We start from the raw sequence: 26,948 nt of genomic DNA on the forward strand, positions 1-26,948 counted from the left end.
GGGTCTTGGCTGTTCATTGGGGCTATTCCTACAGGTATTCTTACAAGTTACAGTTCTATATGTGTATATCTTACATACTTAAAGCGCCTTAAATCGCCTTTTCTCTCGGGCCCGACAACCTCTCGAATTTGTCGATGGACATGATAAATGTTCCGCGTCCACCCGTCAAGCTCCGCAGATGCTTCAAATACCCCACCATCTCCTTCAAGGGCACCCTAGCATGCACCTGTCTCGCCTGGCCCGGTCCCGCAGAGTCTGAGCCGCCAGTTGACGCAAACGGATCTGGTGGTGCATAGATTCTCTTGGGATCGATAGCTGACAGTGCGGAAGTTGGGTCCTCGCTATCCTCTGTGTCGAGGGATAATACGTGACCGCCCCGAGCGGAGTTTAAATCGTGCACGATGGCTCCGAGGGACCCTTCGTCGCAGGATATCACGACGCTCATGACAGGTTCCATGAGCGCAATGTCGTTTTTGTCAAATGCTGACTTGAGCGCTGCTTGTACTGCCAGTCTAGCGGCCGAGGAGAGCGCTGCGGGAGATGTGTCTGAGCCGAAGAGGTCGGAAGAGGGTTCGAATTTGAGGACTACGTGCACATCGTGGAGAGGAAAACTACGGCGTGGACCGCGCGCAAGTGCTGCTGCCGCACCATTGACAAGCGCCTCTCGGACGGTGGCTAAAGGCAGGTCTTTAGGTAAGGAGCTCCCTTCTTCCTCTTCCCCGAACCAGGACGTGGGGACGTTGACGGAGATGGAGTTGCCATCTCGACTTACGGTGTAGTCGGATTTGATGCTGGCGTGCACAAGAGGCTCGATGGTGGCTTCGCATCCGGCTTTTCCTTTCTTGCGTGCTATGTCCCTGTCGAAGACTACTCGATGCGGTGCTGTAGCAGAGAGCACTGATTCGCGGTAGCTGATTTCGATATTGCCCATCGTGGCCTTTGCTTTAAAGTCGTTTACCAGCCTATCTCGGGCGATTTCTAGATGCAGTTCGCCCATGCCACTGAGGAGCATCTGACCGGATTCTTCGTCGGTGTTCACGTGCAGACTGGGGTCTTCACGCAGGAGACTCGAAAGGATCTCGGCAACGTTTTTCTCTTCGCTGAGACTGTGAGGTTCGATAGCAGCGAAGAAAACCGGGGGAGGTACGTCGATGGGGCGGAGCTGGAGCATATTTAAGGGTGCTGGAGGACCGTTTCTGGGGTTAACGCCTGAGTAAGATATTAGGGTGTCACCAGTACGAGCGAATTTTAAGCCTGCAATGACACCGATTTGGCCAGCAGAGATGTGCGGGATCTCTACAGCGTCCGAGGCTTGCATCTGCAGCAGTCGCTGGGCACTCTCTGTGACGTTGAGGTTGGTGTTCCAGAGTGCTGAGTTGCGTTTGACGGATCCTGAGTAGACTCTGATGTAGACTAGAACACCACGCCGAGGATCGTTGACAACTTTGAATGCTAAAGCACATGCTTCGATTCGTGCAATCATAGAGGTCGCGGAACTGGACTTCTTGGTCAGGTGTTTGTCCCAGCTCGAGGAGGCGAGGGATAGTTTGCCGTCTAGGAGATCAGCTAGACCACCTCTCTTCTCTCCGATGCTCACCTCGGGATCTGGCCGTTCTGTAGGATTTGGAAGCAGGTCGTCCACCGCGTCAAGTAGTGGTTGGACTCCGATATTCCTAAAGCTTGCTCCTGCGAAGACTGGAATGAGGCGCCCAGAACCATCGAAGATACATCTTCTCAAGCTGTCCCGGATAGCCTGAGGAGGGACAGCTAGAGTATCATCGTCGCACTCGAGCCATGTCTCAAGCAATCGCTCGTCGAATTCGCATAGGCCTTCTACCAAAGCTGCACGAGCCGTGATGAGCTCCGAACGGAGTCCTGGGTCTTCTTGAGCTAGTTGCTCGAGCTTGTAGCTCTGGATAGTCTTCCCATCTCCGCCTTCACTCCACTTCAAGGCGCACAGGTTGATTGCATCCCCTACGCCTGTGAACCTCCCTTTACCACCTTCCCACCATGGAATATGACACACTGCAGGAAAGCCTCTTAATCTTGATCCAATTTCCTTCACGGTTCGGTTGAAAGCTGCTCCATCTCGGTCTAACTTGTTGATAAACACAATTCGTGGGATGCTGTAGTTGTTTGCCTGGGTCCATACTTTCTCGGTCTGAGCCTCAACACCGGCAACCCCATCAAGGATGCAGACCGCGCCATCAAGGATCCTCAATGATCGAAGAACTTCGAATGTAAAGTCTGCGTGGCCGGGAGTGTCTATGAGATTGATGGTGTGAGGAGTCTGATGCCTTGGCCTGTCCGGCCTGGGGTTTGGCCCGCCGTTATGATGGATGGGTGGCCAGTGGAATGTTACAGCGGCGGACTGGATGGTGATTCCTCGTTCACGCTCGGCAGGGAGGAAATCCGTCACAGTAGATCCATCATCGACATCTGAGGAGCGTCAGATCAGATACAATCACGTGGACACAGTCAACCAAAAGTCTGCCATTTGAACTCAGAACGGAAGACAACAGGTTGCCACGATCGATATCGAAGTGGGAAAAATATGATATTTCGTGATTGAAGGCTGTATAAATGATCCATCTTACCTCCTATTCGACGAGTGATGCCACTGTAATAGAGCATACGCTCCGTGGTAGTAGTCTTTCCCTGCAAAAAAATGAGTCAATGGATCCAACAGCGAGAGATATTTCATTACAGCGTCGATATGAGCAATTATACCAATATTTCGAGTGGTTTGGACATTGGGATCATGGCCATGGTTGGGAAGATGGGAAGTCGAGTAGTGGCGCGATGGTCGTGAGCAAGACCGAACAAATTTATGGCTCTTGAGAGCTCGAAGGAGGTGAAGGCGCTGATGCCATAGTTGAAATCCTCGTTGTGAAACCAGCAAAGTCATCACCTCATATTTCAAGTCGTTTGATGATCCGTAGTATGAGTTCCGAATATTGGGATAAGAATTTTAAAAGATTTAGGTTTGATAGAGCTCGCTTAGCGCGTCTCTTTCGACATGGCGCTTCTTTTCCCGGCTCGCGAGTGACGAGGTTCATATGATTTTACCCAGCCTCATCAATTCCTTACTTTGCTGCCGAAAAAACCCCAGCACAACCGATCGCCTAGCAATTATCGGACCTACTATATTCGATCATAGAGACAGCCCATTCTTGACACTGTGCTCTGCGAAGACTTTATTTTCGAGTAATTCGAGCATCCGCGCAATTACCTACACTACCTACACCTAACTGGCCCAGAGCGATCTCCAAGAGACAGCCATGGATTACTCCACCACGATACACGATGCCGAAAATCCTGCTGGAGCTTCTCCCTGGGGATCTTCGCCGCTGTTGTCCCCTCAGCAAGCGCCGACAAGCTCTAGCGACGCTCTCCCTTCGCCGTTGCCCTACACCCCGATCAAATCGGTATTTGAAGATGCGATAAATGGAGCAGGTTATCAGAGACCTGAGAGCAGTGCAGAAATCGCATCAGTGGCAGAGAGTGATGAGCGTAGGCCAAATACCGCAGACTCGACCAGTCAACCTGAGCAACAGCCATTCTTAGGAACCCAACAGCAGCCACCGGCACAACAGCAATACCAGGCGCAGCCACATAGACCAGAACCGCAAAGATATCACCACTCCTCTCGCCAAACTCAGCAACAGCCTCAGGCGCCACAATACAAGCTTCAAGCAAAGATTACGGGTCTCGAGCGCACTGGGAGGAAGGATCCTATATTGCGCTTTGACATTCATGTTGGTTTGCATTTGCTAGGCTACTGTCGAGACTTTATAGAACTCTGCTGATAATACAGACCAATCTTCCCAAGTTTCGAACCACCCAGTTCCGCGATGTTCGACGAACCCATTCCGAATTCATCAAGCTCGCAGAACATCTCATATCCTCGAATCCAGAAGCTATTGTCCCGGCAGTACCGCCCGCGTTGACATCCGCTGGTGCTGGTACAGACGAGGACGAAGCTCGTGTCAAGGCATCACTTCAAAGATGGTTGAACTACGTTTGCGCGAACGAGGTATTGATGCGGGATGATGAGATGATTCTTTTTGTCGAGAGCGATTTTGGATACAGCCCAATGCTCAAGCGGAAACAACCAGCAACAGGTGTCCGAAGAAGAGTCATCAAGCAGTTTGCTCCGCCGCCGGATGATACACCAGAGCTACAAGACGCAAGACCTGTTGTGAAACTTTTCTATCTGGGAACAATGGACGCAGGACACAAGGTTGACAAACTGGTCAAGGCTCGAAGGGGTAAGTGGTCCCCGAATGGGTCACTCTGATATTCTCTTAACTCTCGTAGGTGTGGGACTCGCCGAGTCCGATTTTGGCGTCAAGATTGGTGCCATGAGCGTACAAGAGCCCCATTCGGGCCTTGCCAACGCGTATCGCAAGCTTGGGAAGACTATTCAGACCACAGGAGACTTCCACGCCGCTCAAGCTACAGCCGAGGCGACTACGGTCGGCGATCCTCTGCAGTATCATTCCCAAGATGCGTTCATTGTGAAGGAAACACTTACGAATCGTCATATTCTCCTCCGTGAGCTATTGCAGTCCCAACAATTAACACGAAGCAAATTAAATGCGGCGGATAGATTGAAGGCTAGCTCATCAGTACGACGGGAAAAGGTCGACGAGGCTATCTCTGCATTGGACGAAGCCCGGAGCAACGAGCTTTACCTCCTTGGTAAAACTCAACGAGTGACCGCGAATTTGCTGCAGGAGCAACGACGATGGTTCGCACGAACCGCGGCGGACTTGCGACTAAGCATTCGGGAATACGTGATACGCGAAATCGAGGCAGAACGACGGACTTTGGCAACTCTTGAAAGCATTAGACCCGACATTCGAGCCATCGATTCTTCCGGCGGTCTTTCTCGGCTGGGAAGAGAGACCGTAACGCGCAGGTCAAGCCTGGCGACAAGTCAGGGCAAGAATGGAGATAGCTGTAAGTAGTTCCTCCATAGTGCTTCCCGGGAACGCGAGTTCCGGACCTGCTCCCCACCACCTCTCCTGGAGCGTCGATCCTACCTCCCGGTTGATGGCCGTACCCACCAGTTGCTGACTTGACTTTGATTGTAGGGTCAGGAGTGCCTCGTCGCCCAGATGCTCTGAATAGAAGCATATCAGGCAGTTTCATGTCCAACGTCGCAGAGGAGAGCGAGCAAGAAGGTCAGGGTCCCAATCGAGCTAGAGCTCTCAGTGGAGCGAGTGCTGGAGGTCTTAAGGACGTCAAGGAAGAGGACGACGAAGACAGAGTCGACGCTAGGAATGCAGCTGCTCGCCTCGCAACCTCGTCGTTCTAGCGCTGTCGGCCCCCATCCGACAACGTGGTTTGGCATGCAGAATCCTTGTTATAAGCTCCGTTGTACTCCCACATCATCTGTAACATTGATAGTACATACCAAATTCGTGAAAATCGCGGCCGGATGAAATGATATGCAAGGTGTGGACTGGCATATCAGAATTGCCATGTGCTTGCTATTGAGGCCGCAATGATTCGAATCATGATCATGATCATTTCATTCCCCTCATAATTCCCCTTCGCAGTTCTCTCACTTGCTGATCAATCTCCACAGTCGGCCACGTCATACGAGGGCGTTGTGAAGTAACAACAGATTGCCGTCCATAACAGCAGCTATGGTCTACGAGCCTTGATATATCATTTTTGAGCTTCAAGTGGGGTATTGAGAGCTGTAGCGCACAGCCTGCTAAGCGGACCAGCAGGAGCAAGGCTCAAAAGCATCTTACTTCCGTACTTCGCATTATATTTATCCGCGGCGTTAACTCCTCCTTTTCTCGCCCAGTTCCGAGGCAGTTCATCCAGAGTGATTTGGGTACACTTTCTGGCCTTGGCGCGTCAGACAGACTTTCAACTAGGAACCGACTGCAACATCACCGCCCAGCGTGCGTCAGGGTGGATTGAGACACTAAGAAATTTACATACTAGTCGTACTACTGCTGGTCGTACAGCTTCTGAGGCGAATTCGTTCTGATAACGCGGGTTGACGAGAACGAGAAACCTGTGGTCGCACAATATAACGACATCCATTTATGCTTCAGATGAGGCCGAGGTCTTCACGAAGCTCCACTCTTTCCAAATGCTTGTCCTGGTGCCATACAATAAGAATTTAGGCTCGAGGAGTAGCCGCTGCGGGACAAGTGATTCCTCTGCCTATTGCTTAACATAGAAGCTTATTGTGACCCCTTGGACTCGAAAGAATTTACAACTGCATGGCTTTAGCCGGTGAAAATACCCGGCCTGAGCGAATGCGAATTTCCAACGCTCAGCTCTGGCAAGCAAGCAACTTAATCAACATCCTTTCGCCATTTTCCGCCATCTGTTGGTCATTCCACAAACCCGGTACTAGGAACTCGGGCCCGTGGCCGAACCATCTTCTTGCATACTGCAAGCGCAGTGAATCAGGCTCTCTACTCCAGCGGTACCTCTCGCCAAAATCATCCTTGCACTGGGCATGATTCCGTCCCTGGAACTTTCTGCGGCGATGATGAACGCTTTATTCGATGATTCCGTCGCAGAGAATTACCAGCCGCCACGTTCTGACTGGCAACTACCGCCTTGCAAGCCGCAATCTAAGCACATTAGAAAGTCGGTCTGAGAGGTTAGGTCTCGAGAGTGAGGGTCTTCATGAACTACTTAGTTGAGCCCACATGTATCCCTCGTGGACAGTCCGCCTGGCAAGACCATCATTTGCTCATTTCTCCGAGGCCCTTGAAAACTGTTTAGCTATCCAATATCCTATGTGAGAAAAATGAGACCGATGGCCGAGGGATCAATTCCTCCTGCTCTGACATCGTACTCGCTCCATTTCGCTGCTTCGAAGCCCTCATCCCGTGTTCTGGCGTGTCTGTCTTGCGTAGTCCACGCCAGGTCAAGCTGGTATGTCGAGGTCTTCACTCACACCCTACATGGATGGAAATGTATCAGGCTATTGGCGGGGACGGACGCGATGAGGTTACTGAGTTTGGATGGCATGATTAGGCGTAGGTTCAAGGGGTTGGCGGAGGCGAAGAAGGCTTTTGAGTTGGCGGGGAGGACGGCGGATGATGAGGGGAAATTGGTGATTAAAGTAATTGTTAAAACCTAGCGAGGGCTGTTGGCAGCTGGCAGCACGAGTCAAGTCCTGTGGAGAGATTCTCTATGTTGGAATAGGTAGGAATCCCATGGTCGCTTACCGACCACGGGATCGTGTGCCGAGGCTTAGCCGAGCACACCAACTTTTCATACGAACTTTGATCTAGTAGAATAGATCATCATTTAATTCAATCATCAATTAAAAAACCCTTTTATCCGATTTATCAGTGTGTACACATATACTTATTTATAACTTACCTGAGTGATTCCAATACTCTACTTAGCTAGAGCGCGGGGGAAGAAAACACATGAGGATGCAGACAGGAAATGAAAGCCATGGGCTCAAAATCCTAATGGTGTTCTCGCCTTGTTTATCTCATCATCTTCATAATTGTTGGTATATCCACATAGAGTGTGCACACAGAGATTTGGTACGAATAGCAAGTTGTGGTATTCATTGTATTGTTAAGTCTGAGGGGGGGAAGCTATTCTTGGGTGGAGAGTAGTTACAGGTAAGGGTGTAGTGCACGGGCCACTACCATTATCTCCGATCCCGAGTCCTTATGTCCGATACCTCCCAGTCTATGACCGTCATTCCCACAATAATCGATAGCAGCTAGCAAACGCCTTTAATACTGTCCCTTTAGACGCCACGCAAATGCAATCCCCGAGATGCCCAACCCGGCCCTTTACATAAGATCCCCAACGCCCATAAGGTTGTTCTGGAAAGCAGGTGCTGGCAAGTGCCAGCCAGGTCCGACTCTGTCCATTTTGTGCCTCGTCTGCTTCGCCGAGTCAACAATTTGGAACTTCCGACCAGCTTCCTTCGCCTCTTTAATGCTTGTAGTGATTGTGTTCAGGAGTGATACGAGGTTAACGTCGTTTTGCTCGGACATTAGTTCACGCTCAAATGCAGCGCTGTCTGCAGGGATCAGGAGGCTCAGTCGGCCAAGCAGCGCCTGGATCGATCGAAGAATCGTGTGGTTGACGGGGGTGTACTGCTTGTCACTAGCTTCGGCGTCTCCCGGATCGGCACTAGAGACATACGACGGGGGTAGGTTCTGTAGATAGACCGCAATCAAGTTGATCCGTGAATTCAGCATCTTGATCGCATTTGCCTTGGCTGTAAGGGAAGCAATCAACTCCTCATCTTCACGGGAGAGGATGTTTTGGACTTCAGCTTGGGTCGACTCGATGCCTTCCTTCTTTCTTAGTAGTGTCTTTCCCTTGCCCTTGTCTGATGTCTGCTTTGCGGCTGACTTCTGCGCTACCGTGACGTCCACAGCTGTAGCGTTGCCTCCTCCTCTCGCAACGAAATCAATGCCAATCATCTCGGCCTCGCCCGTCTCGACACTATATGGGAGTTCTTTAAACTTGAATTTGAGCGCCAGTTGCGGCTCTGCATCTTTCATCTCCTTGTCTTCTCCATTTTCACCACTGCTTGTCTCCTCGACCTCGAAGTTGCTCTCGTAGATAGTCAAAGGGAGCTTGCCGCCAACAGAGCCGTCAAGAACCTCTGATGGGTGGAAGCCTAAAAGAACCGCAGATTCGTTGTGGAACTGAAGGATCTGTTTGTGTAGTGGGAGGTGGCATGGCTCCGGGCCAGATGGTGGGAGAATAGTGTACCAGCCAACAAGGTCCAGAGCGGGGACTTTGTGTACATCCTTCACTTGAGTACAAAGGCATATCAGTATTATGCTTGAGATAAAAGAATATTGCTTGACTGACTTTGCTGTAACCGGTCACCGAACCAAGCCGTGTCCAAGAGCATCTCCCCATCTACGTCGACCAGTAGACAATCAAAGGCATGCTCAATGGTGATTTCTCTGCCATTTGGCTGACCCAGTAAAGCACCCACGATTGGGCCTTTCTGATTACGAAGCGTATGTCTCGTAATGTAATCAGAGATTGTCAGGAGAACAAGTGGATGGAGGGCGACTTGGAGGCTGGTATCTGAGGACTTCTGGGTGGAGACGAGAGGGTTTGGAACTGTGTTGACAGCCATGATTGCGTTGCAGCAGTGCCAGCGATTAGGATTTGTGTGCTAATGTGTGCCAGAGAATGCTGTTTAGCCGTCGTGGTCGTCGTTGATGTTGTCGTCGTCGCTTTTGCCTTGTTGATGTCGAATGCTGTAGCCCAGATCCGGCGTGGTAGCCTTGAGCTTCATATTTAGCGCAGGCTAACCCCTGCTCAATTGCTTACTAATATATCAGCCTATCAGCCTTGCCAGGAAATCAACAAATACCCTTTTTCGCCTCGCTTCTCTATTACCTTCACTTTCATCACCCACTTTATTCACACTGTCCAGGGACGCGACAGCTATGAATGTAAATATTTGCCTTGTCAATCTCCTTAAGACAGCATTGTCTCTGCGCAGGAGCTCTTTCATCTGTGTTAGGTCTTTTGGAGGATTCTGTTCTTTGACGCCAGTGCGTCTTCTCTATCCAAATGTTATATCTCTTCGCAATATCCCATTTTCCTTCGTTTCTGTCTTTTGACTTTTCACTACTTGCAATCTATGATGGCTCAAGTTGGGCATCTTGAACTCGTTGGTGCTCCAGCAGCTCAAACTCCTCTGCCTCCAACGCCAATGGACACCCAAAGCCCATCAGAGGTAGACATGGTGCCGGAAATAGCTACACTCGACTCGTCAGCAGTTCGAGAGAGTACCCAACAGAGTCTGTCGGCCATGGAAGGAGTACGTGCTGAATCTTCCAAGGCTGAAGATGATGATGTGCAGATTATATTTTGTGCTCCCAGACGAAGGAAGAAGAGGCGGAAGAGGTATGATCTATTCCACCTCACAAGGGGCTTATTCTCAAATGAGCAGGCTAGAGTCCGCCCATTCCACATCTCCACTCAGTCAGATTTCAGTACCTCCCATCGATGACCTGCTCCCGAAAATTTGTGACGCAGTCCCACAGGATCCCCCTCGCAGAAGGAGCACCGGCGTAGTCAACCGGCTGGAGTCATGTCATATTGGAGATGAGAACGAGATTTCGGGACGAGCGGGATCACTACCTTCGATTCCATGTGCTCCGAACAGTTATCCAAACGAGCAATGCCCGTGGTTTGCTGAGCCAAATTACTGCAACACTTCACCGGCTCATTTTCCTTCCTTAGCCGATTCGACAGCTTGGTGGGATCATTCATTGCCCACTTTGCAGCCCAGGCCATTCCTGAATATTCCCTGGAGGCCTTTGCCGATGGAGAGTATGGACAGCAAGAAGCGTAAGCATGATGGAGAATTTGATGAAGAATGTCCTCGATCTGCCCAACCTCGCGAGTCGGTACAGATGTCTCCTCGAACGAACCCTTTACCAACAAGAGCGCCTTCTGGATACCCACCCTACCAAATCAACCCAAACAACTTCGACATGTACGGATACTCAGACCAGAACCAACCGGCGCCAATGTCCTGGCCAAATTATGGGTGGAACTCGTTCGAAACCCCAAGCTCAGCCCAATTTGCGTCACCGCCTCCTCGCCCAATGATTCCAATGGATCTGTCACTACCCAACTATTCGACTCCCGAGAATTCGTCTCCTCAGCAGCCTCGTGTCAGCAATAGATATGAGCATCCAGAAAGGCGTAGGCCATGGCAGCACCAGGCCGAACAGATGGCAGCACCTCCACGACAGAGCCAAGGCAGCGGAACTTCGCTCAGAGAGCCTCCGGTATTTTCAAGCACCCAGAGCCAGACTTTCCAGCGTCAACCATCTCCAGGGGTGGTGGTGCAGCCTAGACCTGACCCTTCAGTCTCGTTCTCAACACCAATGGTTCTTGATGTCATAAATGCACCCCGTGCACCAATACCAGTCACGGCACAACCGCCAGTAGCCCCGAAAAATTCTGTACGTGTGTTGACGTCTCCAATACCGCCACGAGCCGCAATGAGCACTTTGCCATCAGCAGACATCTTACGCAGACCGTCTCTCTACTCAATCCCACCTTGGCCATCGGCTTCAACATCACCACCAGTCACGCCAGGTCCTCCTAGCCAACCTCACATTTCTTATCCGGTGAGGAACCCCAATACGACCCTTACCAGAGTGATGGAATCTAGCCGGTCTTTTGCAGACCCTACTCGACCCATAAGCCCTACAGTGACCCGGACGTCCGACCATACAATGAGATCGCCAGCCTCGAGCGGACCAGCGCGAAGTCCTACCCCGGCATTATCACAGCCGGGAGGAAACGAGTTCCAAATACCGGATGCACGTATGGGCCGCAAACACTCCCCAAACTTGTACGTATATCCCTCCCAATTTCTGTTCATGATCTAACAGAATCTCTCAACTAGAATCGTCGATATAGCTGAGACCTGCCAAGAAATGTTCCCATTTGCAGCAGTCGCCGAACGTCATGATGTGGCCATCCAAAAGGTCTTCGATACCTTCTCTGCCATCATTCAACTCCCCTTGCTCCGCAACGCAGATGATAGACGAAGACACGGCTCGCTTGGGAAGCGGAGGACCAAGGAGTACCGGGATGCGAAGAGGGCGATGCAGAAAGCTCAGGAAGACGAGCGGAAGAGTGAGATGAAAGCGATGCGGGCGAGGGTTGAGGATGCCGCCAGGGGCAAGGACCAAGTCAGAAATTCGGGACTGCTGAAATCCGCCGTGCTGAACAACGCGCGAGATGTGCAAGGCAGTCGATGATGTGCCTATTCATCCCTGCCACTCGACTCTGGAATCTTAAGGAATGCCTCCGAGTCATTGTCAAATATCAAATATTGGCAATACGCACAGCCTACCCTCACAACTCCACTCATCACTTGTCCTTGCCTTAAACTCACTCCCCCCATACCCATACCCGTACTCGTACCATCAACCTTTTACTCCTCTCCCTCATAACCCTTCGGCCCCCAAACCACTATTCCACTCCACTTCAACCTCCCCACAGAGCGCAGCTCTCTGCCCCTCAAAGAGTGCGCCTGCTCAACCGCCCGCTTCAGCTCCTGCCCCTTCTCCTCATTTTCAGCCTTCAACATCGCCGATACAAGGTCCGCCTGCAATTGATCGTAGCGTTGGTTTATCTCGGACATGATGAAAGAAGGATGGCACTTCGCGCACGTGTCGTTGAAGCGTTGTGTCGGGCCGTGGAGCTCCTGACAGGGAGCTTTGAGGCGCACAGAGGACGAGCACGGCGTCTTGCGGTGCAGGAGGGCGTGGCCGCAGCTCATGAGCGTTGTTGTTCCGGTACACATTTCCGTCTCGTTTGCTTTTGGGCTGGGAGCTTGATCTCCTTGTCCCTCGTCTCGGGAGAACGGCTTGGTTTTTTAAGGCGGTGATGGTGTTCTTGTAACTTGTGGGTGCATTCTCGACTTTGCTGTTGAATGATCTTCTCGTTTCTTCCGTTTTCCTTTCCTGATTGTGCTAGATTTGATTCAAGTGACGAAAACAGTTTGTACTTTTAATCCCTGTGCACAGGCATTGTTTCAGATGTTGGCAGTACCGAGCTGGGATCTGGTACATCAAATCTCACATTCTGCTCAATCGAATCTGAACCCCGACACGTAATTATCGGCGAGTATGCCGAATGGCTTACTGGCAATGGGCCTGATTTTGAATATTGGACTTCATTTTCAATCTCACATCCAGTTTGGTAAAAGAGATTTTACCGCTGAACTCTTAGAAAAAGTGTACCATTTCGCAGCTAAGGTAACTTCACTTCGGTACCCTCCAAGATCGTCCCTCATAATTTCAAAATATCATCTACGGCACGATTTTCGAGCACTACACTACAGCAATAGGATGTTTCATTTCTTTGCCCAATTCCATGTCCAATCAAATCCTCATACCAAGCTCAGAAACCTGCACGTCACTGCTCCAACCCATGCGACTGGGCTCTACACACCAAAGCCGCTGGTCTGGAACTTCAGAGTCCGGTACCCTTCCTGCAGCCTTGGGCGAGGTGTCATAGCTATACCTATAAGTTTCGCACAAGAGCATGCTGAATTGCAAGTGTACGGGTAATCTTGCGGTGCTTTTGTATAGGTCACTAGGGGGACACTTCACAAGCTGAGCCCCCTTCCCCTCGCTAATACTTGTAAGTAGAGCCCTGGCCTCGAGCCTCTGACACGAACCACATACCGGTAGCTGGTGGTCAGCACCTGTCAATTCAGATCATCGCGAATGTGTATCAACAACAAAGCGCATATGAGCCCGAAAACCCTCAGCGAGCGCGTACAGTCCGTCCTCTTTCTATCCCGGTCCCAGCCTCGTGCAAAGATATCGCCGTATCCACAGCATCTTTGAGAGAACACGCGCCGATTTTCGATGACGGGCATGTCTTTCGGAATTATACCTGAGCGAATCGGACCGTAGCCGTTCAAGAGTATCGATGTTCTGGGGAGAGGGATATGCTTGTGCTTTCATGCTCAGTATTCTGAGTCACCATGGTACCGTACCTGAAAGTTTTACAAGTTGGGGGCCGTGGGGGGTCGGGGAGGGGGAAGAGGGGGTGGGGGTCAGATTTTCTCTATGTACAAGTAGGTAAGAGAGTCCTCGCACCTCACCGTCATGTATGTACCGTATGCGCCATTACCTAAAAATCCCGTTTGGGTTCAATAGACAACATGCACATTTTTTACTCGCGTTCGGCGGCTCCCTCTATGCTCCACTGTGTGTCGGGAAGGCTTTGTCGGGCTGAATTGAAATGGTGGAATTTTGAGAATTTTGAGGGATCGACAGTGCAAGCAATAACGGCAGCAGGTTCTCTTGCTGAAGAGTTATCCTTACTCGTGTGATAGATAGGTAGTGAGGAGACAGCTTAAGGAAATTTAGTTCTGCATCTTTCTCTGTGATTTACACGAAAATCTGACGTAAGATATTAGAACCATTTGGTCGTATCGAGAGTGACTTCTTCACATGGTTGTCCAGAGGGTACGTTCTATTATTCATTCCAAAGACTTCTGTGTTGCTTCTACCACTCCTGCTGTGATCTGGTATCTATATAGTTACTCGGGCTGGGGCAGCTTGAGGATTGATCAAGTAGATTCAATAGAGAGGTGAAGGCTGGAGATGAGCGTCGCAGTCACCTTCGACGGGGAAAAAAGACCGACACCCTCAAAGCTCAGTAGATTCCATAGGGAGGTGAAGTCTGGAGATGAAGTTATAAAGAACTGCTGGCGACACGCCAGGTTTGAAGTCACCTTCGATGGAAGCAAGACCGATACTTCCAAAGGCTTTCCTTTCCGCCTACAAACAAAGGAATAGATGGGTGAACAAAGCCACACCGTCTCAGGACCTGAATAAGAAGATGTCGAATGAGGACGGGCTCGCTTGAGATGGTCACCTGGGCAGTCAGTTGCACATCCATGCATTCCCCATGTGCGTCTCCGTCGTCTGATTGACAGTAGATATAACATTGGCAGCAGTAGAAATGCATCGAGAGTCTCGGTCTCCAAGCTTTGTGGAATGGTGCCGAGCGGAAGGGCAAAATATGTTATATGACCAGGGCAAGAGACATCCGGGCGTGGATTTGGAAAGACAATGGAACTGGAAACCTTAATAGAAACTCCGTACGCTATAAACTCCAAGTCATGCTCGTGAGGACGTCAATCGCATTCGTTCCAAGACGGAAATTACATGACGTAAACTTTTATGTTTGCATAGCATGGCATATGGACAGGGAGAGGATACTTGCGGGGCTAAAATGTAGTAGGTGAATGGGTGGGTGAGTGACAAATGCGTTCTGTGAGAGATTCCGAAATGCGTTCTGCGGAGATGCCATATCCTTGTTACGGCTCACGCGTCTAGAAGAGCCGAATGTGGCAGGCATCCGAAGAGGGTACATGCATTCTTGGTTGCTGGCAGAGTGCTGAAGCCAATACTCCGTAGTGTGTAATGTATCGCTCCAAACATCTGACCTAGCTTTTGGCGACGGGAAACGCCGTGTCCAAAAAAAAAGAGAAAGAGCAAAAAGAGAAAAAAGGGAAGAAAAGGAAGAGAAAAAAAAAAGGAGAGAAAAAGAAGAAGAAAAAAGAAGAAGAAAAGGAAAAAAAGAGAAAAAGGAAAAAAGAAGGAAGTACCACGTATATCACTCAACAATACAGCATCTCCACCTCCAGAACGAAACCAAAAAAACGACGTGATGAAAAACCCAAGCGGATAACAAGCCGTCAAAATATACGATTGTAATAGGGTCATAAGTTCTCAGCAAAGACATAACTGAGTGAAAATCAGATGAACTCGACAGCGGAGACAAAAGTCGAAAAAGGAGCCGAGATGCATGACAGACTGACTACCAGACAGAAAGGTCTGCTAGTATTGGCTTAGTGTATAACCCTGAAAAAAGTGAACGCAAGATTAATTAATGTAATGTACTGGATGGGTTGAGACTGGCTGGACCTATGGCAGCTTACAGAGCGATCGCTCGAGGTGGTCTAGGTAGATGTAGAAGGGGAGCACTAGGTAGCACTCGCGATGTCATATTGGGTTGGTTTTACTGGAGCTTGGGGTTTCGAGACGATCGACGTGGTACGTAGTAGATGGGGCGGAGAATTATGAAAGTGCGCCCGCCCTTAGTAAGAGCCGTGTATCAAGGCAGGAGCACGCCTTTGAAACGTGTTTGAACATGACAGTCTCAGAGTTCGTTGGTACTAACAACGTGATTGGTACGTACATCGTGATTCCCCAGAGTAAGTGTAAAGAAAAAACATGAACGTGTTAGGTATCGATAGTCTCCACTGGGGGATGCTTTCAAATACAGCCAGCTACAATATCGGGGTGGGGGTCAGACATACGGAGTAAAGAGCTGAAGACGCAGGGAGTTGCAAATGGAATTGCCAATCTTCTAGTTTTCTCACCATGTTGTAGAAGAAGGCTTTTCGGCAATACGGAACTGCTCTTACTTGAAAACATGCTCTAACACCGTTCTCCACAACGTGACTGACTTACTCTCCCTTCGCTCAACCAACTACTTTACCCCAGACACCGTACGGAGTATACGGTGTCGAAATCTCCACCCTGGGAATCTGAACGGACAAGCCTATCCAAATTCTCCCCCAGCGCCAACATCTCTACGGAGTGCAAACCCAGAGATCGCGCGCGGAGATAATGCTGAAGGTGTCGATACCATCCCGGTCCATATTTATTTGCTGTGAATAAGTTTGGTGTTAATAAGTACTCAGTAAAATAAGAAGTACTTCGTAAGAAGAAAGGTCTACTGTGCGGCATCAGCGACGTAGGCCAGGCTGGAAGAGACGGAACAGGCCCGTTACGCAATACAGGTGGAATCGAAGTGAAGGTATCCGTTGCGACGATTTTACAAAGTGCCGTTTCGTTGACACTGCACTAATTAGTAAGTGGCATTATCACTTCTTAAAATCATGTATAATATTCGGAACTGGAGGATTGTCAGCTGCGGAGATGGCAGAGAAGTGTGTAGTGTAAGAGGGACATACCTTCCTAGTTTCAGTATCATAATCTTAGATTTGAAGATTTAGGGGAGAATATATGCAGAGTATTTAGTGTAGATACTGCTTGATATATATCCCATGTATATCAAGATCCAAGACATAAGCTTACTCTACATGCTGAAAGGCTCTTTATTCCTTCGCATCGAAAAATGAATCCCTAATCTTAATCGATGGGTGGGCGAGAGGTATCCATTCTTCGATTCGGAAGGATATCCGTTTGTGAAACGTAGACAACGATGTCTGTACCTGGCTAGACTGACTGTAAAAGTGCCGCTACACTGAATTCCAGCATGGAATTCCCGAAGCATTCAGAAAATGTAACAGAGAGCAAACCCGAGACGCCAAAATCTCTTCTCAGCGAGTGATGACAAAAAGGAAGAGAGAGAAAATAGATCCGGTGCGTTTCATCCATATCAACATTCTCTGGAGGTTTCAACAGCGGGTGTCCAAGGCGACGATATATTCGAATAATAAAAATAGTCAGAGTTTTGCTATGATTTCAGATAACACTGAATGTGACGAAGAGGTAGTCGCAAATGATGAGCGAGAGCATTGCGAGATTCAAGACGGTACTTGCTATACAAATAGCCCACGAATCAAAGTCTGAAAAGCCGATATCGGATATCCTGAGCCAAATCACACACGATGATTCGAAAGAAAAGACTTCAAGGGCACACCGCCAGAACCGCCATTCGATAAACATAGTCACATGATTAATGAGTATTGCCTCGTCAGGTGGCCTCGATCCTCATCATCGCCAAAGCAGGCTCTCCCCTTCGACTCGGTTCTTCATGCAGGCCAATTTATATTTGACCCGCGGCTTTATTATAAGCCAGTGGATGGAGGTAGAAGTCTACTCCAACATGCATGAATCTTGCTGGGTACTCCGTATGTCGGGTCTTCAATCCTGCTTTTGTAGATGCACGATCCCGGGATTGAGCGTCATTTCAAAAATCGTTGGGTTCCGAGAGAGACAAATACACGTCTTTTCTTTCTCTTTCTTCGATCCATCGCAAGTTATCGAAAGTTCTGTTTCTCCCTCCTCGTGCAAGATTTACTCGTCGATTTTCCTCACGGCCAAGAATATATCTTGCCAATTGCTTTCCAAAATCAAGAATCGGTAACCGTCACCATGGTCGACACGCACATCATCATCTCGGCAATTGTTGCATTCCTCGCTGTTGCCCTTGGAGCTGCGTATATGAGCGGTGTTTTGGATCCAGTTGCCCAGGAGATGGGTATCTGGCTCTTCAAGGCGAAGGCAGAGGCCGAGAAGAAGAAGTTGCAAGCGCAATGTATGAAAGAGGGCGAGAATTTTGTTTCTGGTACGTGTGCCATCTCATGGTCCACGATGCATACTCCGCATGTGTTTCCGGTGATTGTGTGGACCGACCTTGATCGGGTTTCATGTCGTCCGTCGTCTCTGGAGCTCCCAGCTAATCGCGCCTTGAAGACAACCTCAAGGGAAACCAGCAAGCCACTGAAGTCGCGGAGAGCTTTGGAGGGATCGGCGAATTGAAGAAGGCTTTTTAGGTGTTGCAGCTTGAAACGCCGACGTGGGATGACAGCTGGGGAGCTTTGACAGTTTGCATGACGAAATGAGCTGGGCAAACAGGGCATGGGATGACAGCGAGAGTTCAAAATGTATTGCATCTGCCAAAAAAAGAAAAAAAAAAAGAAAAAAGTGAGCCAAAAAAAGATTTGTGAAGACGGAAGGCTGATCAGAATTCTGGGACTGGGACTGGGACTGGGGACTGGGGACTGGGTGCCGGGGATTGCGTCTACACTGTGTAGGGATTTCCATGGAAAGTTTTCTTCTCTTCCTTATCACATCCAGATACCGGTACTAGTACCGTACCGTAGTACGTCGGTAGGTAATGCTACCTTAGCGGATCCGAGGTACATGCGACCTGCCACTTTCTCCTCAAAGATTCCCACAGCCGTTCGCAGCGGGGAGTTCAACACCTTGCTGCCAAGCTCACCGGGTCTCACCAAGGGGGGCGGAAGCAAGGCAAGAGGGCAAGACAAGAGGGCAAGGCAAGAGAGCAAGGTACTTGTAAGAGGGCAAGGCAAGAGAGCAAGGCAAGAGAGCAAGGCAAGAGAGCAAAGCAAGAGGGCAAGGCAAAAGGGCAAGTTTGCAACGCGAGAACAGCTGATCGTGGTTCTAACTGAATAACTGAAGTCTGTCTGTCTGCTCCGCATAAGTATAAACTAAAAATAACATGCGGACCGCCTCGTCTCATGGAGGTGTAAAACTCTGAGTATGATGTCAGGAGTTCCGCTTGGGTAAAGTCGTCAGTCAGTAAAGGTAATTGGTGTTGTATGTGTTGTCCGTATGTAGTCATCGACAAGCCCGGCTATCCACGAAAACGCCATAGCGTCCGTACCAAAGACCAAATTACTAGTACAACTATGTATTCACATCGGCAGGCAATTGCAATTGGCAACAAGCCCACCTCTCCCCCCCCCCCTCCTGGGCATTGTCGCATATTCGCATTATATTACTCGATTCTCCTACTCTACTCCTCTACATACGTAGTACGAGGTGCTTCTCTATCCTTTACTGCCCTACCCTACCCTACCTACCATACCTACCCTACCCGACCTCCTGCTTCGTTTCATATAAAGTAATCAACCTGATCCGGCGGTGCATGGGATTGAACAAGAACTGGTGCATTACATTGCATTGAACTGCATGCGCCAGAGCCGAGTGCTCCCCTGGCCACAGAGCAGCGTCATATTAAGTAATCTCTCCCTCAATCTCACCAGGTATGGCTTCGGGGCCTTCCCGCCATCGCCTATCGCGCATACAGACAAGACAGCGAGCGACTGTTGACCCGGAATCCAGAAAGCCTCACCCTCGCCCTCGCCGAGAGCTGGACCGCTCGGTCGGGCGAACGGCTACATACAATGCAGCGCGTCACCTCCCTCCTGCCCTCCTGGGACAAAACAAAGACGGGCAGCAAGAAAGGATTCGATAAAGCTTGGGGATGGGCGGACAAACGTGAGTAGTCAAGACTCAGGAGTCGGCCAGTCCTTTTTTGGGGTCGCGGATGCGAAACTGACAGCTGTGAAAAAAAATAAAGTCGGCGCACCGGTGAACCGCCTCTCGAACAAGATCGGCTCCGAGGCCTTTTGGCCTACGACTCTGGATAGGGAATCAGACAAGGCGGCGCGCATATTGAGGTCTTTCTGCAGTAGGTGACGCCCGGGCAGGAAGTGGAAACCGCACAGGAGACAGTACTGACAAGAGGGACAGAGGATGGCTTCTACGGCGAAGAAGACCGCCCTTCCATACTCAACGCGCCGAAGGGCAAGCAGCGGGTTCTCAAGAAGATCCCTCAGAAAGTTATACAAAATGCAGTTGGGCTGGCGATCTTCACGACGATGCGGACCGGCCTGTGGATCTCCGGCGCCGGCGGATCGGGCGTGTTGATTGCTCGGAAAGAAGATGGGGAATGGAGTCCGCCTTCTGGTATCATGTTGCATACTGCTGGTCTGGGATTCCTGGTTGGGGTGGATATCTATGATTGTGTTGTTGTGATCAACAATCGCAAGGCGCTTGCTGCTTTCACGAAGATCAGGGCTACGCTCGGGGGTGAGATTTCTGCAGTGGCAGGCCCGGTCGGTGTGGGGGGTCTCTTGGAAAACGATGGGAAATGGAAACAGGCAAAGTATGCCATTTGAACGACTGCTGGCTTATTAACTTGGAGCTAATCTGCAGTAGTCGCCCAGTCTTCACCTACCTCAAATCTCGAGGCTTCTACGCTGGAGTCCAGGTCGATGGGACGGTAATCATCGAGCGAAACGACGAGAACGAACGATTCTACGGCCAAAGACTTGGCGCTGCGGAAATTCTGGCCGGAAAGGTGCGGAAGCCACCGGATGAGCTCAAGATGCTCATGGAGACGTTGAAAGCTGCGGAAGGTCGGAGTGATATTGATAAGGATATGATGGAGGAGCTCGAAGGTCAACCTGCGCCTGGAGACGTCAATATCGAAGACCCGGGACCGACTGGCCCAATCCCCATATTTGGTATCCCCGAGCCGGACGATCCCGACCCGTATGGTGTGTTGGCTCTGGAGGCGGAGGGATTTGAGATTCGGGAAGCAGGGTCGAAGAGCAGACCTCCGAGTACACAGTTCGAATTCAACCCGAGTCCGACGAGCCCGATCTACCCTAAACTCAACCGCCAAAGTATTGACACACTAATGACAACGCGGAGTAATAGAGAGAGCTACATGTCGAACCGAAGTTACCGAATTCGGACGAGTACGGATAAAGCACTACCTTCAAGCGAGACGGGTACACAGACCGACGACAGGCTTTCGCCAAACACAAGTCCGAGCCGCAGCGACCAGGGTCAATCGATTTTCAAGGAGGAAAAGCCAATCATCGAGGAACCAGAAGAAATCGACTACACGAAAATCGACCTCAGTCCTCTCACCCGCCTCAATCAAAGTGACGAGTTTGATGGTACGACAGTAAATGATGACCGTCCCCGTGGACGCAGCACTACCGGCCGTCGGACTGTCTCAGTCGACACAACTCATACAACCCATACCCATACCGATTCCGATTCCGATTCCCTTACTGACCTGAGCGCGACCGATGATGAATATGATGATTATGAGGAGGAAGAGCCTGTAATATTTGAAGCTGCCTCTGCTCAAGCTCAGGTTATCACCCCTTCAGAAATAAAAGCTAGGGGTGGTGTAGTCAACATCCCGAAGCGACCGCCGCCACCGCCTGTGCCGCCTAGGAGTCAGGCGAGACCGGAGATGATTGATCGAGGTAGCGGTAAAAGCCTAGCCAAATCGACTTCGGAGGAGTTTGACCTCGCTGGTGTGGGAAGACAAAGCGTCGAAGTCATCCCTACCAGCATTGAGCCTGTGAAAGCATCCAAATTCGAGGAAAATCGACCGGAGCTTGAGAAGGCCATTGCCAACACCGAACAGCCTATCGTGATGGAGGATCTCGAGGCTGCCAAGCTTGAGGGAGAGCACGAAAAGGTGCCCATGGAGACGGGGAAGCTGGGCATTAATGATCTTGACGAGAAGGACGAATTTCACAGTGCGCCGGCGCCCACGTCATTTGCGGTGAAGGCTGCGACGGCTGTTGCGTGAGGGATCGATGCAACCCCAGCTCCATTGGAACATGCGGCGAGTGGACTGTATAGCCATCGGCGGGCATGAAATTTCTTGGAAAGCTTGGAAAGTGCATACAAGAGACAAATTCTAGATGTCGGGTACGACACATGGCAAAGGGCGGCTTGGAGGAAATGCATACATAGGACGCTGGTTGGGGACAACGGCCCATGAGGGAAGGGCATGCTACTTACTTTCTTGCTGGCAACTTGACTACATTTTGATGGCTGTGCCTTTAGTGAGATAAGAGCTTGGGTGTGGATGGATGGATGGATATATTGTATATACCTGACAAACGTAAACCTTCATCGGGGGGTGGGTAGGAATTTAGAGGGTGTAGGGGGTGTAATGGGAGGTGGGAGAGGTGGGAGAAAGAAAGAGAATAAGAAGCAGAAGAAGAAGTTGTTGTTGTTGTTCTTGGATCCTGTGATCTTTTTACTTTTCCTTTCCCTCTTCTTTTCATTTCTTTTCTCTTTGAATTTGTTTGATTTTTGCGGCTGTCAATTCCAAAAACCTGCTGCTAACCAATAGCCAGTGTCAATCAAGAGTGTACATCAGGAGTCATTGCTCCCAGTACAGCAGAGTCTTACTTGAATTCGTTGAAAGCGAGCTATCAAGTCTGATTTTTAGATGCTCATTTGATAGGGTAGTTTTCCCATGTACTTCTCCTACGATCTATGGAGCTTTGTATCGACTAATCTACGATGAGTCGGATGTTCAAAGAACCATTTCATATCCTGTTTGTCACATGCCAACTTGTAACTTATAAGCTTCTAAGAAGCACCGAATCGTCATGTAAGTCCTGGGAACCCACTCTAAGCGTCGATATACTCCACGCGTTTTGAACACCAGCTTTGACTCGATAGAGAGATGTAAAGATAAGCTATTCATCGGTATACAAGAAGTGAATCAATGTCTTCTATGAAGACTGAGAGAGCCAGAGTGTAGGACAGTCACTCGAGGCTCGGGATTTGATAGACAACGATATTTGTCATCTAGCTACGGAAATACATATATGAACCTAAAAGTACCCTGCCGCCATCACCCCGTTCTAGCTCCTGGGCTGAGATGTGCCCTAGTGTCAGCAGCGCATGATAGGATGAGGACTTGCTTCAGTAACAGCCGATGCGGTCGATGCACTGGAAGTGTGCACAGATATACATCGAGTCTATAGTTACGTTACCACACTCGCAGCAGTCCCAGAGATACCGGTACCACTTCTTGTTCCAAATATTCTGGGGGTGAAACCATGCTATATTGGGTGAGATGTAGAGGTTGTGTGGTGGGTTAACTTACGAGCGATGTTCAAGTTTTGCGGAGATAGATATGTCGGTTGGTATCTTCTAGGTGTATCAGGAGAGGTGATAGGATTCGAAAAGCTGTAAGAAGTGTTTTATTGAGATTGGAAGGTGGAGTTGGAAGTCCCTCAGAGTTTAGCGGCAACGTTGCTTGGTTTTGATACTTGAGTTTGCGTATTTTAAGGGGATGTGTCAAAGGCTTCTTGCATCTATCACTCACCCTTTCCATTCAAAATCTTCCCTTCTAGAGATTTCCGCGCAAGAAAACCATCAAGGCTAGTGCGGAAAACAGGCAAGAGGCAGTGAACAATAGTGGTGAATGTTTTCGGAGTCTCAGTCTGCGACTGTATAACACCCTCGCTGAAGTGAAAACAAGAACAAACCTGTCGGTAGTGTCGGTAGGCCGCCAAAAAAAATAAAAATGAATACCAGCGGCAAATATGAATGAACGATACCCGGATCGAACGGGTGACCGCCTGGAATCCCCTGTTATATAACTGGAATCAGGTACGCTACCACTGCGCCAATCGTTCTGTATTAATTGTTCAAACTTATTTGTTTGACATCATAACAAGCATAGATTTTTTTTCGGTGAGACATTGAAATTCTCACCGAGCTGGCTTTGTGATATCAATAAAGCGCCAGTAAGCACCGAGAGATTGTGACGAACTGCGCTACGATCGTGTTGACTTTCGCTGCGTAAGGTTCGCTTACTGAATGCCATCCCCGCACCCCTTTTCCGAGGTCCTCCCCCCGAAGAGATTTTGGGCGATCACTCTTCTTCTTCTTAAACTAAAGATTTCCCGTTGTTTCCTTCAACTTACCAACCTGCCTGCAGCAAGATTTGTGGACTTCCCGCCGATCAGAACTTAGACCCTGCCGCTTCCCCATCCAGTACAGTCTGGATACCTTACCTCACCAGGAGTATTCGGAGCAATATCTTATTAGACTTTTCACTTTTATTTACTTCTGGATTTCGCTTTGAGTACCTATTTCGCGTTCGGTACGCAATGACCACAATAAACAGCCAACCCGGGCAGCACAAAGAGAGCCTCCGCCCCAATAACGCAGCCCTCAAGCACCTACCTCGCAACGCGAACGGCTCCGCCCACCAGAAAGAAGACCCGATGGTCTTAGACCGGAATCTCCTCCGCCCAAATCCACTCCCTTATCAGCTGGACCAAAGCCATAGGCGGCGTAGAAAATGTGGAAGTCATCGCCCCCGACGACGAGCTGGAAGATGGCAATTACATGCATCCCTGCTACGGCCACAAAATGCACGCCATCCTTGACGGCGAACACTTGGTTGCATGATAGGAGAGTCGGAGGCTGGATGGTAAGTAGTACAAGAGCTGAGAAAAGACTAAACCTTAACAACAACGGTTGCAGTCTGACCAAGGCTCATGCGCGGAACGACAGCTTCTATCAATTTCGTCGGATTTTGGCAATACTAGAGTAACACCATCTGAATCCCTGCCTTTACCACGCAGTGATATCCTCTATTTCGGCTTCCCCGAACGTACTGTTTTTCATCACCGCACCGACTCCATCTTCAGCAATAGCGTCCTCTCGGCCTGGCGCATCCATAATATCCGGCAGGACATCCTTCAAAAACTCCAAGATGTGCTTGTTGACCTGTTCGAACTGCAGCAAGAAAGCATCGTGACCCTCTGGCGAATCAATCTTTCGCAATCTGGCACCAGGGATCGATGCTGCAATTTCCTTTTGCTCGTCGAAGGTAAACAAACCGTCGCTTTCGATGCCAAGAACGAGGGTTGGCTGTTGGATTTGAGCAAGTGCGTCGGCTATGGGAGTGGTGGAGTCCGCCGACACACGGTATCGAGAGACATCATGTGTATCTAGTTTTCGGGTAATGGCTATGTAGCAGTTGCCGTCGAAGCGCTTCACGAATTTCTCGCCCTGGTAACGGAGGTATGATTGTGCTGAGAAGTATGTTGAAGTTCCTCGCTTACGCTCTGACATTGGATTTGTAGGCCCAGGCGAAACAGAGGGCGTGGCACCGTGGAACTGAGGATCTGCAAAATCGGCGGAATTGCTATTTGATGGTAAGGTCGAGATTTTTATATCAGCAGAGCTTCCTGGTCTAGATAGTGGAGCGCGTTTCGACCGATGGCCATCATTGTGGATAGCTAGATGGATCTCCGACGGGCTTGAAGGGTGTTGGTCTTGGATGATAGTCTGCTTCTTGGACGCATCTGGAGTGTTTCTGCCGAACCTTGCCTCAAAGGAGTTTCTGCTTCGGTATGTGAGTAGGGCTGACATACGGGCTGCTCCTAGGCCGGCGGTGGGGGGATCCGAGAATGGATAGTATCCATCATCGTACTTGGGGTCGGCGTAAATGCTTTGTCTCTGTGCTTCTCCCCAACTGATCCCCCAAGCGCTATGCCGACTTGATGTGGCGATTGGTACAATGCACCGAACATAGTCCTTGCCAAAGTATGCCCATTCCAAGACTAACATGCCTCCCATAGAGCCTCCAATGACCGCGGCGACCTGCCGAACTCCTAGCTCGTCCAGTAGTAGTTTGTGTAGACTAAATAACATTAGCGTAGTTGCCAGAAGACGGAGAGTTGCATTACTTGACATCATCCCGTATCGTGGTTAGAGGAAACTCCGGGCCGTATCTCTCGTTCTTCTGGTCCCCATCTTTGCAAGTGACAGGACTGGCACTCCCGTAGGGGCTTCCTAAACTGTTCATACAGATAACGAAGAACCTCGATATATCAAATGCTCGCCCAGGGCCTCCTAGCAGAGGACCCCACCAGTCGCCAACATCTGCGCTGCCAGTCAAGGCATGGCAGATGACCATAGCATTATCCCGGTCCGGACAGAGGGTTCCTCTTGTACTGTATGCCAACGGGACATTGTACAGCGTTACGCCCGATTCAAGGGTGAAAGAGGGGATTATAGCGATGGTTTGATCCGGTATCAGGGCTGCAAATGGGTTCTCGGGCTGTTGTTGCGTTCTTTCTTGGACGTATTCAGTGATCTTTCTTTCACGGACAGGGGAACTTGGATCGGGTATGATTAACTACTGATTACTGACCATATTTGGCTGCGCCATTGGTCTCAGAATCATTGCCCATTCTGAATTGTTAGAAGAAGAGTCCTGAAATAGTGAAATACGCTGGGTGGGAAGTGTATCCGGGTCTGTGATGTTGTCTGTGTCTCGCATAGGGCGGTCGGGATTGCATCATCGTGACGATCGGATGGTTGGGATTCTCCGGTTCCGGCGTTCGTCCAGCTAAAGAGACCACTGAATTCAATTGAAAACGTGACTCGAACTGTTGAGTATCAAATATAGAAGAGCCACCTACCTATTAAATTCCCGAGCAAGATTCATACAATGATAGAAGGGTCTGAAAATAGCTTTAGAAGTTGATGAATCTTGCTCGGACAGAGCTACCTCATCAATCAGGTGTTTTCTTAGTGAGAGAGAGGGTGTGGCTGAAGTGGGTGGCCAAGCGAAAAACTGATTATTAAGCATCGTTGAGGAGCTTTGACGGAATTCTTAAATGCACCTTCACAATAAGATATTCCGACGGCCCGAGGAAAAATTTAGCCAGATTTTCTATTTTTGCTAAATTCACCCCAAAACACGGTACTACACATCGTCAAAGAGCCGCAACCGCGCTCTCTCACTCGTACCTTTAAACCTCACCACCTCTCCTTCAAGTCTCACATCATCGCGCTCGACAATTTCTTTTCTTCTACATACTGCGAACACCCTTGGTGATCTTCATCACACCACATCGCAACGCGCAATTTTCATTTCTTTCCACCTTGATACCCACGTCCGCAGCAATCCAGGCAAGCTCCGCCGACAACAAGCTTGCGACATATGTACGGACGCTGATCGCAACCCCAAGATAGGGACGGAGATGGCGCCGGCCGGTAAGAGGAAGAGACCCGGAGGCCCAGTTGATTTAGGAGAAGGCAGACCCT

General features: G+C 49.8%; 9 protein-coding genes across 9 annotated transcripts; 4 read left to right on the forward strand and 5 right to left on the reverse strand.

The window, feature by feature from the left end:
* Positions 1 to 88: 88 nt before the first annotated feature.
* Positions 89 to 2,908, reverse strand: L3040_006190 (uncharacterized protein; the record flags this gene model as incomplete). The annotated part of the gene is made up of 3 exons (XM_066156826.1): positions 89 to 2,439; positions 2,598 to 2,658; positions 2,708 to 2,908. 3 exons carry the CDS (start codon positions 2,906 to 2,908, stop codon positions 89 to 91), a joined length of 2,613 nt encoding a protein of 870 aa, XP_066011331.1.
* Positions 2,909 to 3,281: 373 nt separating this feature from the next.
* Positions 3,282 to 5,323, forward strand: L3040_006191 (uncharacterized protein; the record flags this gene model as incomplete). Its single annotated transcript, XM_007288369.1, has 4 exons — positions 3,282 to 3,758; positions 3,818 to 4,271; positions 4,321 to 4,965; positions 5,100 to 5,323. 4 exons carry the CDS (start codon positions 3,282 to 3,284, stop codon positions 5,321 to 5,323), a joined length of 1,800 nt encoding a protein of 599 aa, XP_007288431.1.
* Positions 5,324 to 7,802: 2,479 nt separating this feature from the next.
* Positions 7,803 to 9,118, reverse strand: L3040_006192 (uncharacterized protein; the record flags this gene model as incomplete). The annotated part of the gene is made up of 2 exons (XM_007288368.1): positions 7,803 to 8,782; positions 8,842 to 9,118. The coding sequence occupies 2 exons, from the start codon at positions 9,116 to 9,118 to the stop codon at positions 7,803 to 7,805; spliced, it is 1,257 nt and encodes a 418-aa protein (XP_007288430.1).
* Positions 9,119 to 9,703: 585 nt separating this feature from the next.
* L3040_006193 (uncharacterized protein) lies at positions 9,704 to 11,774 on the forward strand (the record flags this gene model as incomplete). Its single annotated transcript, XM_007288367.2, has 3 exons — positions 9,704 to 9,897; positions 9,944 to 11,362; positions 11,417 to 11,774. 3 exons carry the CDS (start codon positions 9,704 to 9,706, stop codon positions 11,772 to 11,774), a joined length of 1,971 nt encoding a protein of 656 aa, XP_007288429.2.
* A 176-nt stretch (positions 11,775 to 11,950) lies between these two features.
* On the reverse strand, positions 11,951 to 12,298 carry L3040_006194 (uncharacterized protein; the record flags this gene model as incomplete). The annotated part of the gene is made up of 1 exon (XM_066156844.1): positions 11,951 to 12,298. One exon carries the CDS (start codon positions 12,296 to 12,298, stop codon positions 11,951 to 11,953), a length of 348 nt encoding a protein of 115 aa, XP_066011332.1.
* Positions 12,299 to 12,902: 604 nt separating this feature from the next.
* L3040_006195 (uncharacterized protein) lies at positions 12,903 to 13,493 on the reverse strand (the record flags this gene model as incomplete). Its single annotated transcript, XM_066156847.1, has 3 exons — positions 12,903 to 13,155; positions 13,209 to 13,214; positions 13,423 to 13,493. The coding sequence occupies 3 exons, from the start codon at positions 13,491 to 13,493 to the stop codon at positions 12,903 to 12,905; spliced, it is 330 nt and encodes a 109-aa protein (XP_066011333.1).
* Positions 13,494 to 17,669: 4,176 nt separating this feature from the next.
* Positions 17,670 to 18,070, forward strand: L3040_006196 (uncharacterized protein; the record flags this gene model as incomplete). The annotated part of the gene is made up of 2 exons (XM_066156849.1): positions 17,670 to 17,862; positions 17,991 to 18,070. The coding sequence occupies 2 exons, from the start codon at positions 17,670 to 17,672 to the stop codon at positions 18,068 to 18,070; spliced, it is 273 nt and encodes a 90-aa protein (XP_066011334.1).
* Positions 18,071 to 19,447: 1,377 nt separating this feature from the next.
* Positions 19,448 to 21,663, forward strand: L3040_006197 (uncharacterized protein; the record flags this gene model as incomplete). The annotated part of the gene is made up of 4 exons (XM_007288365.2): positions 19,448 to 19,541; positions 19,624 to 19,734; positions 19,797 to 20,211; positions 20,265 to 21,663. 4 exons carry the CDS (start codon positions 19,448 to 19,450, stop codon positions 21,661 to 21,663), a joined length of 2,019 nt encoding a protein of 672 aa, XP_007288427.2.
* Positions 21,664 to 24,461: 2,798 nt separating this feature from the next.
* Positions 24,462 to 26,089, reverse strand: L3040_006198 (uncharacterized protein; the record flags this gene model as incomplete). Its single annotated transcript, XM_007288364.1, has 3 exons — positions 24,462 to 25,536; positions 25,583 to 25,973; positions 26,050 to 26,089. The coding sequence occupies 3 exons, from the start codon at positions 26,087 to 26,089 to the stop codon at positions 24,462 to 24,464; spliced, it is 1,506 nt and encodes a 501-aa protein (XP_007288426.1).
* Positions 26,090 to 26,948: the final 859 nt, after the last annotated feature.

Source organism: Drepanopeziza brunnea (assembly GCF_022702325.1).
Source record: "Drepanopeziza brunnea f. sp. 'multigermtubi' strain 214-2 chromosome Unknown ctg10, whole genome shotgun sequence".
NCBI lineage: Eukaryota > Fungi > Ascomycota > Leotiomycetes > Helotiales > Drepanopezizaceae > Drepanopeziza > Drepanopeziza brunnea.